General features: G+C 42.8%; 1 protein-coding gene across 3 annotated transcripts in view; it reads left to right on the top strand.

Annotated features, from left to right (window-relative positions):
- Positions 1–14,499, top strand: part of LOC125971901 (PHD finger protein 12) — a 48,898-nt gene that overhangs the window by 8,295 nt on the left and 26,104 nt on the right. For all 3 annotated transcript variants that reach the window (XM_049725050.1, XM_049725049.2, XM_049725048.1), the window contains exon 9: positions 11,350–12,037. In XM_049725050.1, coding sequence (XP_049581007.1) covers positions 11,350–12,037 — 688 coding nt within the window. The remainder of the gene's footprint in view (positions 1–11,349; positions 12,038–14,499) is intronic.

The raw sequence follows: 14,499 nt of genomic DNA, 5'->3' as shown, positions 1-14,499 counted from the left end.
CGTCGTGCTACTAGTGCGGCGGGCATGTTCTGCTCAACATCGGCGGAAGTGGGTTTTATGGCGTTCTGGACTTTGGTGTGGAGAGATTTGCTGCTGGTGTTAGCGCTCGGACTGCTTCGTCATGGAGCGACGCCGGACTGGCCTGCTCTTCCTCCCCCGGTTGGACTGCGTCCTGAGCTCGGACTGCTCCGTCCTGGAGCATTGTTGGGATGCGTCGGCAGCGGGTCTGCGAGGCAGCGAAAGAGGGGCCAGCGCGGAGACGTCGGGCCAGGCTTGCGGCCAACCCAGCTCGCCCATCCGTGCCTTCCATTCTCCTGGCGTACGTTCGTTCGCGGGACGACAAGATGGGTTGCGTTCGCCTGATAGGATCCACGAACCGGACAGGCATAGGATCCACGAACCGGACAGTGCGTGCCTGCTGTGTGCTCGTGTTCACAGTGGCCTGGTTGACTGTCATCTTACCGGACTCTGCTGTGCATCGGGAGCGGCTAGCGTGCTATCACGCTTATTTTTTTTTTTTTTTTTTTTTTTTTTCAAAGTCAAAGTCTCCTTTATTGTCAATAGCTCCGCATGTCAAGACACACAAAGCGATCGAAATTACGTTTCTCACTATCCCAGGGTAACAAGACAGAGTTCACAACGCACATACAAGTAAACAACACAGGAAAAATAAAACAAGAAGATGAACAATAAGAGTGATAGCACGCTAGCCGCTCCCGATCCACAGCAGAGTCCGGAAAGATGACAGTCAACCAGGCCACTGTGAACACGAGCACACAGCAGGCACGCACTGTCCGGTTCGTGGATCTTATCAGGCGAACGCAACCCATCTTGTCGTCCCGCGAACGAACGTACGCCAGTAGAATGGAAGGCACGGCTGGGCGAGGTGGGGTGGCCGCAAGCCTGGCCCGATGTCTCCGCGCTGGCCCCTCTTCCGCTGCCTCGCAGACCCGCTGCCGACGCATCCCAACAATGCTCCAGGACGGAGCAGTCCGAGCTCACGACGCAGTCCAACCGGGGGAGGAAGAGCAGGCCAGTCCGGCGTCGCTCCATGACGAAGCAGTCCGAGCGCCCTTAATCTCTCCGCACCAAAGTCCAGAACGCCATAAAACCCACTTCCGCCGATGTTGAGCAGAACATGCCCGCCGCACTAGTAGCACGACGTATCACACGAGACGAACATACACAAAACTGCCGGACAAACACTCAGTAAACACTCACAAAACACCGAACGGGACAGAGAGTGGCCGCTGCGTGTGCACGCGCCGCCATCTTGTTCATTGATGTTGACTTCTTATGTTATTTTTCCTGTGTTGTTTACTTGTATGTGCGTTGTGAACTCTGTCTTGTCACCCTGGGATAGTGAGAAACGTAATTTCGATCTCTTTGTGTGTCTTGACATGCGGAGGAATTGACAATAAAGGAGACTTTGACTTTGACTTTGAGGTTTGATGGTCGTCTGGCGTGAACTCTGGTCTTCAGTTGTTTCCATAAGTTTTCGATGGGGTTTAAATCTGGGCTTTGTGCAGGCCACTTCAGAACATTGACTTTGCTCTTCTGAAGGTATTCCTTCACCATTATCGATGTATGTTTCGGGTCATTGTCATGCTGAAACACAAAACGATGACAAAAACCCAGCTTCGAAGCAGACTGTTTAAGGTTTTCCTTCCAAATCTTCTCATAATCTTCTTTCCTCATGATTCCTTCTATCCTGACAAGATTCCCAGTGCCAGCTGCACTGAAGCACCCCCAAAGCATAATGCTCCCACCTCCGTGTTTCACAGTCAGGACAGTGTTCTTAGGGTTGTATGCTTCTCCCTTCTTCCTCCAAACAAAGGCTACATCTCGGTGACCAAACAGCTCCAGTTTAGTCTCATCTGACCACAGAACACACTTCCAATATTGGATCGCCTTTCTCCATGTTGTCCTGAGCATACTGCAATCTCGCTTAAAGGTGTCTCTTTTGAAGGAGTGGAGTTCTTCTTGCTCTGCACCCTCGCAGACCATTTCTGTGGAGGGCTCTTGTGACTGTCTTCCTTGAGACATCTATTCCAGACTTCCCCAATTCATTAACTAGTGTCTTGGCAGTTGGTCGTGGATCTTTTGATACATCTCTGACGACCTTTCTTTCCAAAGATTTTGAAATCTTTCGCTTCCTGCCTCTGCCTTTGTTGTTCTGTACTGTGTGAATTTCCTTGAACTTCTTTATATTGCTTCTGACTGCAGTTCTTGAGACTTTGAATTGCTTTGATATACTTGTATAACCTTCTCCTTCCTTGTGAGCATCAATAATTTTTTTTTCTTAAGTCAAGACTAATTTATTTTCCTTTCACCATGATTGCAGACTAATGTGAACCACAGGTAAACTTTAGCCAAGCGTAATATTGAAAGCAACCTCTAGATTTGATTTCAGGTCAATCATTGAGAGCTTGGCAAAGTTTTAACAACTTGTTAGAGTTGTATATGTTTTGGAGTATAACTCAACAGGTCAACCATTACTCCCAAAGGGCTAATAATTTTGGCCATGGTATTTTTTGGTTTTGTATGTAATGTTCTGCTTCTGAGCAAAATTATGTATAATGAAGGTTTCCTAATAAATCTGATATGCTCATAAATGCTGTGAAAAAATGTCATTGCTCTAGGAAGTAGCAGTCAGGAAATATTCAAAAAATAATGACATTTTCAAAGGGGGGCTAATAATTTTGTCCTTAACTGTATAAGGCGCTCTGCATTATAAGGCAGACTGTGGGTTTTTGAGTAAATTTTAAGTTTTTAAGTGCGCCTAACTGTGGAAAATACGGTACATATGTCTTAATTTAGGGTGGCGCGGTGATGCACTGGTTAGCACGTCCGCCTCACAGTTTAGAGAAGGGGTCACCAACATGGTGCCCGCGGGCACCAGGTCGCCCGTGAGGACCGCATGAGTCGCCCGCAGGACTGTTCTAAAATTAGCTCAAATAGCGGCACTTGTCAGTGAGCTGCATCTACCATATTTTTCGGACTAAAATTCGCTCCGGAATATAGGTCGCATTAGCCATAAAATGCACAATAACGTGAAAAAAAACATATTTAAGTCGCTCAGGAGTATAAGTCGCATTTTGGGGGAAATTTATTCGACAAAATCCAACCCCAAGAACAGACATGAACGAGAAACAACAGGCTAAATGATAGGTATGCTAACGTGACATAAAACAAACGAAGAGCTGAGAACGGGCCTGACGTAACATTCAGAGTTATTCAAATAACTATTACATGAATAACACGTTTATAAAACCATCTGTGTCACTCCAATTCATTAAATCCATCGATCGTCCTTTATGTCAACAAAGCGGGTGCGCACTACTGACGGCGCTTGCACTTCAAAATATTCCACAGGCCCATATAACGATATATAAATTATATATCAAATAACTATTATATAAGCAATAATATTATCAAACCATCTGTATCACTCCAAATCATTAAATCCATCGATCAAATCCATCGATCACGGCTGACGTCTAAATATTCTAAATATTCCACAGACCCATATAACGATATATAAAGTATATATCAAATAACTATCATATAAACAACAATATTATCAAACCATCTGTGTCACTCCAACTTATTAATTCCGTCGATCAAATTCCACGTCCTTTGTCAACAACGCCGCACGTGCGCGTCTGACGTCAGTCTCGTCGTTATTCCACAGATCTTGTATATAACTATATTGTAGCGTTAACAAAGTACAAGGAAAGACGTGGGTTTGGTAAACGGCTCTTTATTTAACAAAACAAGAGTTCAACGAGCCAACAACTACTGAACTGTAACAATAAAAACATATACAAGTTGCTACACGAAATAAAATATATCAAATAACTATAACATAAATAGTTCACCACCACACGGCCCCAAGCACCGCCGTCGACTTCCAGGCGTGTGGTGGCGTGGACTTCCATCCTAGAAGGTGGCACTTCCAGCCACGGAGGTGGAAGAGAGCTCCATAGATTAGGACCGGGCGTGCGTAAAAGCCATGTCCGAGCCCCATCCACCGTCCCCGGACAGCCACCCGGTAGAGCGCCGGCCCCTGACTTCCATCCACGGAGGTGAAAGAGAGCTCCGTAGAGTAAGACCCGGCATGCGTAAAAGTGATGTACGAGCCCCATCCACCGTCCCCGGACAGCTAGCTGCCGAGCGCCGGCCCCCGACTTCCAGCCACGGAGGTGGAAGAGAGCTTCGTAGAATAGGACCGGGCGTGCGTAGGAGCAGTGTCCGAGCCCCATCCGCCGTCCCTGGACAGCCACTTGGCCAAGCGCCGGCCCCCGACTTCCATCCACAGAGGTGAAAGAGAGCTCCGTAGAGTAGGACCGGGCGTGTGTAAAAGCCATAATAGTTTTTCAAACCTTCTGTGTCACTCCAAATCATTAAATCCTTCAAACTCTTAGTCCTCCGTGTCACTTACAAACAAAGCCGCTAATGATGCTGGTAGTACGTGGGGCCCTTCGTCATCTTTGTCATCCCGTGATCGAATCTTTGTCCTTTATGTAAACAACCGCCGCACCGCTGGTGTCACCTGAAATTCAAATTACAGTAATCCCTTGCTACATCGCGGTTCGTTTATTGCGGTTTCACAATTTTTTTTTTTAATCTTTAAAATTTGTGAAAAAATTCACATATAAGTAGCTCCTCAGTATAAGTCGCCCCCCCACCCAAACTATGAAAAATACCCACAATTTATAGTCCGAAAAACACGGTATTTATTTTACAGTCAAACCTCGGTTTTCGAACGTCTTGGTTCTCGAACAAATCGGAATTCGAACAAAAAATTCGAGATTTTTTTTGCTTCGATTGTCGGACAAAATTTGGAGGTCGAACCTCGCGAGATGAGCCGGGAGGACCCGAGAAAACCCGACCGCGCGGCCCGGATGTGTCACGGAGCGGATGGAGCAGGGCGACCAAATGCTGCTTGAACCAGGGTTTATTGAAGGGAACTCAAAAGGCAAACTGACATGACTTAACAAACTGACTGACCGGAACGTGAAACATGAAGACAGTAGGACATGACGACAGCAAGACAGTAATACAACAAACCTGACGACATCATTGATCCGACGGGGAGTGAGGAGCAGACAGGACTTAAAACAGGTAACAAGAGGCAGGTGACTGTGGATACATTAATTGAGGTGACGCAGGAGGGGCGACGCGAACAGAAACCATGGCAACCTAGACACATAGCAAAACTGGGGACGAGACGTGACAGGATGCCAACTGACTCCGTTGTTATTGTATTTTCGTTACTTTGAGGATTGTATTAACCCCTAATCATGCCTCCAAAGAAAGCAAGTGGGAGCAGTAAAACCATCTTAAAACTCAAAGACGCTCTTAAAGCAATGCGACTGAGCGCCCGGCACGTTGCGGTTGCGCGATCGGACCAAATTAAGCTCCCTGCGCACCGAGGTCCACTTAAATTTTGCAAAGTGCATCAGGACTTTAAAAATATTTTCTAAATTTTAGCGACGGCTCTGTCACAATAATGCAACCAGCGCGGTGCAGTTGTGCGGTTGGCGACGCGCTACTGTTGCGCGTTCAACGGTGCGCTGCAGTTGCGCGATCGGACAAAATAAAGCTCCCTGCGCACTGAGGTCCACTTAAATTTTGGAAAGTACATCAGGACTTTAAAAATATTTTCTAAATTTTAGCGACGGCTCTGTCACAATAATGCGACCAGCGTGGTGCAGTTGCGCGGTGGGCAACACGCTCCGGTTGTGCGTTCGGCGGTGCGCTGCAATTGCGCGATCGGACAAATATGCGCAAATGAAAAAATGCTTAAAAAAGGCAGGGTTTTTTTTTTGTCTTGAAACGGATTAAAAATGTTTCTGATATTTGTAATGGGAAAAATAGATTCGGAATTCGACCGATTTGCTTCTCGAACTGCTTTCTGGAACGGATTGTGGTCAAAAACCAAGGTTTGACTGTATTTTTGCTATTCTTGTTAAAATCACACTTACATGTGAACTGGAAATGACAATAATAACACATGGTGAAAGCCAAATTGAGCAAATTGGCTTTCAGTAGTATGTGTCAAACTGGTAGCCCTTTGCCTTAATACTCAGGAAGTAGTTCTCGGTTTAAGAAAGTTTGATGACCCCTGGTTTAGAGGGTGCGGTTTCGATTCCACCTCAGGCTCTCCTTGTGTGGAGTTTGCATGTTCTCTCCGTACCTGTGTGGTTTTTTTTCCAGGTCCTCCGGTTTCCTCCCGCATCTAAGAAATATGCTTGGTAGGTCAATTGAGCACTCCAAATTGCACATAGGTGTGAGTGCGAGTGTGGATGATTGTTCGTCTCTGTGTGCCCTGCGATTGGCTGGCAACCAGTTCAGGGTGTCCCCGGCCTACTGCCCAATGATGGCCACATCCGGCCCACGGGGCCGTTTAATCCGGCCCGCCAAACCTGAATAAATTGTATTATTGAACTTTTTTGGGGGTCATTTTCCCTGCAATTAGTATGTTTCCCCAACAAGCGCCCGCCAGCGCATTTACTCCCGGAAGCCGTGTCAGAAAGCTCGGTTCATACTCACAAGTGCGTGTACGTACTAAGTAGGACGGACCCGGCGCACTCGGCGCTGTATTTCCATCAGTGCCGAATTTCGAGTGTGGGCTGTGACGTCAGCATTCTCGTAATTCGCGCGCTGAGCTTTCAGATACAGTTTTACGTTAATGCCACCCACAAACCTTCCCCTGGAATCCTTCCACTAAAATGAGTGGCCCGAGGAAAAGAAAGGTGGACACTGAGTGCTGAGTGTTTAAAAAAAAAAAAAGAGAGGGCAATTTGGCTCGACCTACGTGTGTGAGCAGACGTTCAGCCACATGAACGTCAACAAAGCCCGTCACAGCTCTAGGTTAACGGACCAACACCTCGGCTCTATCTTAAGAATTACCTCAACAAATTTTACTCCAGACCATGATGCACTTGCAAAAAAGGGAGACCAACAATACAATAGGATTTCTTTATTAGTTTATTTAGAAGTATTCTTTCACTGATTCTTCAAGATGATGTATTTGGTCACAATGTTTGCCGTTTGATGTGATTTCGCCTTATTAGATAAACATATTTCATAAATCTGACCTGCAGGCGCTGAAGTGATGGAAACTATTATTCATAATAATATTCATAATAATGTCGTATTTAATGAGAATCACTGATAGTTTTTTTGGTGAAATATTTTTTTAATGCTGTTAATAAATGCATTTGTTTTCAAAAAGCTTTTTTTGAATATCCATGCTTTACTACCTACTAAAAGTACAAACCTTTTATGCAATGACCTTTACATGTCATTTCTATTACTTCACACAAACACTACATCCATCTGCTCCTGGTTCGGCCCCCCGATCAAAATTTAGAACCAAATTCGGCCCGCCAGTCAAAAAGTTTGCCCACCCCTGGTATAGATAATAGATTGATGGAAATGTTTAATTTTTACACATTGACACAGGAAGGAGTCACGCGTGCAGGCAACAAAGATGTACGGCCAGATGGTTTGCCTCGATTTGTAAACATGCATCCTAGACCGCCATATTAATTTTATTCTTAGTTACAAATGAGACCAGAGAGGTAGAAGGTGCAAAATAACATTCACATGTTGATTTGAGTAATTTCTCCGAGACCGTTAACAGACTCATTAAGGGTGCATCTTTTCGATTCAGCATTCTGTATCCATCTCAACAGTCATTAGTTATGTCTCAGACATTTTGTCAGTAAACGTAAAGTGTGGGAGAAACAATTTATCCTTAGATGCCTCCTAATTAATTCACAAATGAATTTGATCATTTAATGCATTTCAATAATGGAATTAATTCTGGCAAAAAAGTAACACTGAAGTGCCCCAGCTGACGTGGTGTGACGTGGTCCTCGTAACAACATACTGATTGCAGGGTATCCGCGGGGTTGTCAAAGGTATTAAAAGGTAGTAAAATAAAATAAGGCCATTAAAAAGTAATAAATGCCATTTGATGAGGTAATAAGCAGAAGGGCATAGCAAGCTTTTTAAAGCTATTTAAAAAGTATTTAAAGATACAATAAAGTGTTTAAAAGTATAATAAAGTGTTAAAAAATAAAATTATAAAAGTCTTGTGCGGATGAACTTGCGCTAGGCTGCGGGGGCGCGTCAGCACGGGAAGAGCAGAGCGGAGCAGTGACACGTCTACACGTCAGCGAGCTCGCGTCGTGCGGGCATCTCGTTACACAGTGGGTCAGGCTAACGAGAATCAGGTGGCAGGCGTGCGTGTCAAAACAGACAAAACGGTGAGGGCTGAACAAAACAATTCTAAACAAAAATTTAGAATAGTTTTGAGTTTTGTCGTGTGAAGTTCAGGAGCTGAGGCGTGATTGGTGTTACCTGAGCCCTGAGCAACTCTGATGTAATTTTTAGTCGGCAGCAAATGGCAAAATGCCCCCCACGCCCCCAAAATGGAGGAAAATTACTATTAATTCATATTTCACAAACACGATATTAATCAGAATATTTTGCTTAAACCAGTGGTGTTGCATATCTAAAAAATTATTAGAAAGCAAATTATCAGTTTGACTTCTCCTTTTAAAAGCCGCAGAGTTCATACCATGGGATAAAAGTAGTGGCTTATAGTCTGTCAAGTATGGTAAATAAATGGTAAATGGTCTTTCACTTGCATATCGCTTTTCCACCCATTCAGGCCCTCTAAAACACTTCCTCATTCACTTACTGATGATGCAGCATCAGGAGCAACTGGGGGTTCAGTATCTTGCTTATGGATACTTTGACATGGTCACAGTGGCTGGGGATCGAACCCTCAACATCTAGTTTGGGAGATGACCACCTTTACCACTGAGCCATACCCCAAAAATAAGATGGAATCAAAATGATTGTTAAAAGGGGCAGACTTGATTCCGGGGGGTTTTCTGTACTTAGTCCACACATAGGACGCACCGCATTATAGGGCGCATGCATGCCATGACCTACGGTAAAAAAAGTCATAGGGGCAAGGCAGTCCGTTCCGTTCTACTTTACTATTTAATCATGTACTGTATTGTACTCACATTGTTAATCGATATTAATACGCAAATCCATCAAAATTCTCATCTTCTGTACCCAAATTAAACAGTTTGGCAAGTTCGCCATTAAACATGCCAAGTTCCCTCTCGTCATTGTCTCGTCGTGGTCACGTTGCTCTTCTGCAATGACCCTGGCTTTCCAGAAAGCTCTAATTGTGCCTCGCATGTCTCTTTGTCTCTGTCATTTTAGAGGGTTCTAATGCTGTTTTCGTTGCACAAACAATAGTATTTATTTATCAATGGCGGCGGAGGTGCGTACGCTACGTGTTATGTACAGTCCACTGATTGGTTTATCGCTCCGATCTACGTAAAACGTAATGTCCTCTGATTGGTTCGTCGGGTCTACAAATTACGTCTGTATATTACAACTCTGTGTGACGGAAGCCAGACAAAACAACTTTACAGATTTGCACAAAAGATAGTATTTGTTTATCAATGGCGGCAGAGGTACATACTCTACGCCAGACCCTGGGCAAAATACGGCCCGCGGGCCACATCCGGCCCTTTGTGCGTCCCTGTCCGGCTCGTATGAGGCCAATCGTAAATTATATTTGATTACAACCTAATTTAAAAAAAAAAAAAATCTGTGTCGTGCGTGCAATACAACTGTTTTACTTTTATTTTGAAAGGCGTCGCACTTCCGTGTAGCATACGTGTATGTGAGCTGTGAGTGAAGGTGAACAGCGCGAAGTAATGCTGCCCTCGAAATGTGTGCTGACCCTCAGAAAAGAAAAGTTGACAAGGAGTGCCGTGTTTTCAACAAGACATGGACTGCCAAGTATTTCTTTACAGAAATGAAAGGTAAAGCCGTGTGCCTGATTTTTTGGTACACGGGTCGCTGTGTTTAAAGAATATAATTTGAGTCGTCACTACACGACCGAGCATGAGAAATAATACATCTATCTGATAAACAGCGCGCAACAGAGGCTGATGCATTGGTCGCAAAACTGCAAGCCCAACAAGGACTTTTTATCAAACTTCACACCCAGAGATGCAGCGGCTTTGTCATTTGAGGAAAAGTTAAAGAAGTTAAGAATAAATTGTACTGATTAATGATTGTTTTTTTATTTGACCTATACACCACAATTTCACATAGCTTAATATAAATATAAACAGAATAATTGTATTCTTCTAATTACCAGTACCAGCTATTTAAAATAAATAATTTAGTGCATTTTACAATGGAAGGAAATTGAGCAGGTTTAAGTTATCGTAGGTGTGGCCCTCTGACACAACTCAGGTTTTTCATGTGGCCCCTTGTAAAAATTATTTGCCCATCCCTGCTCTACGCGTTATGTACAGTCCTCTGATTGTTGTTGTTTTTTGCACCGATCTACGTAAAATGTAATGTCTTTTGATTGGTTCATCGGGTCTACATATTACACCTGTATATTACGGAAGCCTCACAAAACAACTTTCCGGATTTTGGAATTCAGTCCACACACAAGCCGAACCTTATTAAAAGGCGCACCTTCGTTTTTGGAGAAAATTAAAGGCTTTTAAGTGCGCCTAATGGTGCGAAAAATACGATAGTTTGTTTTTTGGTTTAGATCTAACAAATTTACTAAAAAAAAGTGCAGAAGAACAGAAATATCTTGTCTGTGTCACTCATAAGTGACTGAGATTTTGTTTTTTTGATAAAAAAATTTTAATTGTGAGGAGTTGATATGGGTTTGATGCCGCACCCCTTTATTTGAAAGTGCTTGAGCAGTGGTAGTGAGCCAAACTGCCAGCAGAGGGTAGTCTATTCTCATGTGAATGAGCCACTATTCACCCCTCTGTATTGCAGGGTCAGTCCCTAGTAGAACTTTGCATTATCATTACAACAAGGGGTAGAGTTGTTGAGTAGCTGTTTTTTTTTAGCTGCACGTGACCACCCATAAAGACAGCGTGAACAAAACTCACAGATTCTGCACTTTTTCCATACTGTGTAGTTCTTCTGTGGTCTGAATGTTTCAGATCTTTGCCCGGCCTAGCAGCCAAGTTTTGGGAGGAGAAAGCAGGGGAGGCATCGTGTATTATTAGGTGTCAAATACAGACTCATTACCAGAATTGGGCATCTCACAAAAGATTATATACTCACATTTGAGGTGTAGGTAGGCAATATTGTATACAAGCAATTTTTCACGTCCTGTAAGAAAATGTTATGCAAATTGGGCTTAAATATGTCTCAATATAAGGCCTGAAAATGCATATATAAGCAGCCCTTTCATAGATAAATATACCATGATACATAGAATTGAATATTTTAATTAAAATTTTGTCTTGATGTTTCAAACAGTGGCTTCAGGATGTCATCGCGCTCCAGTGCAGCATCATGCGACACTTGTCCACCAAGCAGAATACTTCATCCAAGCCACCATCCGCACAGTTGGATTCTGACGATAAAGATGTGTGTAAATCTTGTACAGTGCCAGAGGATGTGAGAAGAAAACCTTCTTTACAAAGGACTTCTTCTCCTGGCCCGTGCTCTAAAATTTGCAGTACATCTGATGACCCAGATGGGCCCTCTCTAACACGGGACACATTATCACAGCAGGTTGGTTCTAAATGCAACATGCCACCCTGCCAGAGCTGTACTAAACATAATGGACCTCTACCAGAGGAGTGTCACCCTTCCATAGCAAATGGACCATTAGACTGTAACAGTGAATCCCAGTATTGCGTACAGGAAGTCCAACAGCACAGACTGAAGCCCTGCACAGACACCCTTGAATCAGCTGCCTGTGACCTGGTGAACCACATAGGAACAGAAACACTGAAAAAGGAGCCTGAGAGCGCTACAGAAGCTCGCAGTCCAAAACATCACCCTGTATCCACAATTATGTGCTCTCAAAGCAACACGCAAAACCATAGGCCCCAGGCAGAGCTCCAGATTGAGAGTATGAGCAACAACATTAAGCCCTCTGACACCATTACCAGCCAAGAGCAATGTCCGAACAACGCTGAATCGCCATCATCAAATCCAGGTAAACACTATGGCAAGGTTGTCACACTTCTTTTTGTCACGTGCCATGTTGTTGTATGGCCTTCCTGACAGGGCTGTTCGTTATGACTGTGAAAGCAGATGCATGTATAGATCTGCTCATAAGTTTACATACCCAGACAGAATTGAAGGAATATTAGCAAATTTGTAGTAAATATGACTTTTTAAGACATTATTGGTCAACTGGTTTTACGACATAATCGTGACTACACTTTGAATTATTAGAGTAACTGAAATCACTCGAATGGCGCTGATCAAAACGTTAGCCTTGAATGTTTGGCCTGATAATAGACACATTAACACACACAGGTAAAAATGGCTACAGGTCTGCTACTCTGATTACAAATTGTGCCAAGGGATGTTAACTTATCCAAACTATACAATAATTTCACTTTAATACATATACAGAGCTAAATTCAGGACTAAATTTTTTACACAGGTTGCCCTGATGTGCCAATTTTTCTTTTTCATGGCAGGTAAAGTTAGTTGCATCAAAATTTTCAATCGCATCCCATTCAAAAATCTACCAACCAATAGAAATGTATTTCTTGAAATAATTGAGATTTCCTATTTTTGTCTATTTTTTCCGTCAGGGAAATATACAGTGAGACTGCATGCAGGATTTTTTATTTATTTTACTTAGCAGTGATATTTTAGCAATACACACAGACACACATAATACACACAATATCAAATAAAGGCAGGACCTTAAACATTATACAGTTTTTTGCGGGATATGCGTTCCAGGACCACCCGCAAAAAACTAAAATCCACAATCTAAAAACATAAACCATGCTCCGCTCGTTTTAATCTGTGTAACATTTTACACTTAAAAGTATTGAGTAAATTTGAAAGCTGTGAAATCATTTATATTTACATCATGAATTAAGTAAATGTAATTAAAGAATTAAGTAGATGGTACTCAACTACATTGAAATATAAAATTGAGTTGATTTAATTAGAATTTTTAAGTAATGCAATAGTAATCCTAAATTCAAATCACTCAAAAAATTTAGTAGATATAATTAATATGTGGAGTAAATGCAACTGAAGATGAGATTATTATTAAACAAAACAAATCTGCTACACTGACTCAGATTTCTTTTTAAAAATACTGGACTATCGCATATCAGAATAAATATGCTACATTTACTGTATTTTCCGCACCATAAGGCGCACTTAAAAGCCTTTAATTTTCTCAAAAAAACAAAGGTGCTTTTGTGTGGACAAAATTCCAAAATCTGTAAAGTTGTTTTGTGTTGCTTCCGCCACACAGACACGTAATATACAAGCGTAATATGTAGACCCGATGAACCAATCAGAGGACATTAGGTTTTACGTAGATTGGGGCAGTAAACCAATCAGAGGACTGTATGTTACACGTTGAGTACCTACCTCCGCCGCCATTGATAAAAAAAATACTATCGTTTGTGCAACGAAAACAGCATTAGGACCCTCTAAAATGGCACAGACATGCTTACGAGGCCCAATTAGAGCTTTCTGGAAAGCCAGGATCATTGCAGAAGAGCAACGAGACAATGGCAAGGAGGAACTTGGCATGTTTAATGGCAAACTTGCCCAACTGTTTAATTTGGGTACGGAAGATGAGGACGTGGACAGATTTGCGTATGAATCTCGATTAACAATAATGTGAGTACAGTAGAGTACATGGTTAAACAGTAGAATAAAGTACAACCGAACTCACTTTCTTTCTCCCGTGACGTTTTTTTGTTTACCGTAAATCATGGTATGCATGCGCCCTATAATGCGGTGCACCCTATGTGTGGATCAAATACAAAATAGACCCTGCAAATTGAGTTTGTGCCTTTTAACCCGAAGCACCTTATGCTGCGGAAAATACAGTAGTTAGTTTTCTGATCAATAACCAGCAACTACATACGGAGCTATTTCTTGAGAATTCTTGAGAGATTGAGGGACAGAAAACTAAGGAAAAAAAGAAGCAACTTTTAAGGAAAGCTGGAAGATAGGAGGAGGAATAAGGGAGTGTCATAGGGAAGATAAAGATAAGTTATCTGATTAGGTTATGACTATGTAATTATTGACAGTAATTCACTAAAAGGAGGAAAATGTGAATGAGACAGGTAGAGTTATTATTCTTGCCGTTTTAATATGAATTGCATTGGTGGAGGATAAATTTTAATACCTAATGTAGAACACTCATTCGTGCCCGATGTCTCTCTCCTGCAGCACCTGTCTTTGGTTGAAACAAGGACAGCAGTTAAGGTGTATAGGAGTCCAACATTGCCATTAATTTTGGCTCAAGAATCAGTGTGGCGATCCTTTGAAACTCTGCAGTGTGGCGATCCTTTCAAACTATGCACTAACCTAGTCATGGGCAAACTACGGCCCGCGGGCCACATCCGGCCCACGGGGCCGTTTAATCGGGCCCGCCAAACCTGAATAACTTTTTTTTGGGTCATTTTC

The sequence above is a fragment of the Syngnathus scovelli genome, chromosome 7 (assembly GCF_024217435.2).
Source record: "Syngnathus scovelli strain Florida chromosome 7, RoL_Ssco_1.2, whole genome shotgun sequence".
Classification (NCBI taxonomy): Eukaryota; Metazoa; Chordata; class Actinopteri; order Syngnathiformes; family Syngnathidae; genus Syngnathus; species Syngnathus scovelli.
Note: the sequence above shows the minus strand (reverse complement) of the source record. Positions and strands in the feature narration are given on the sequence as shown.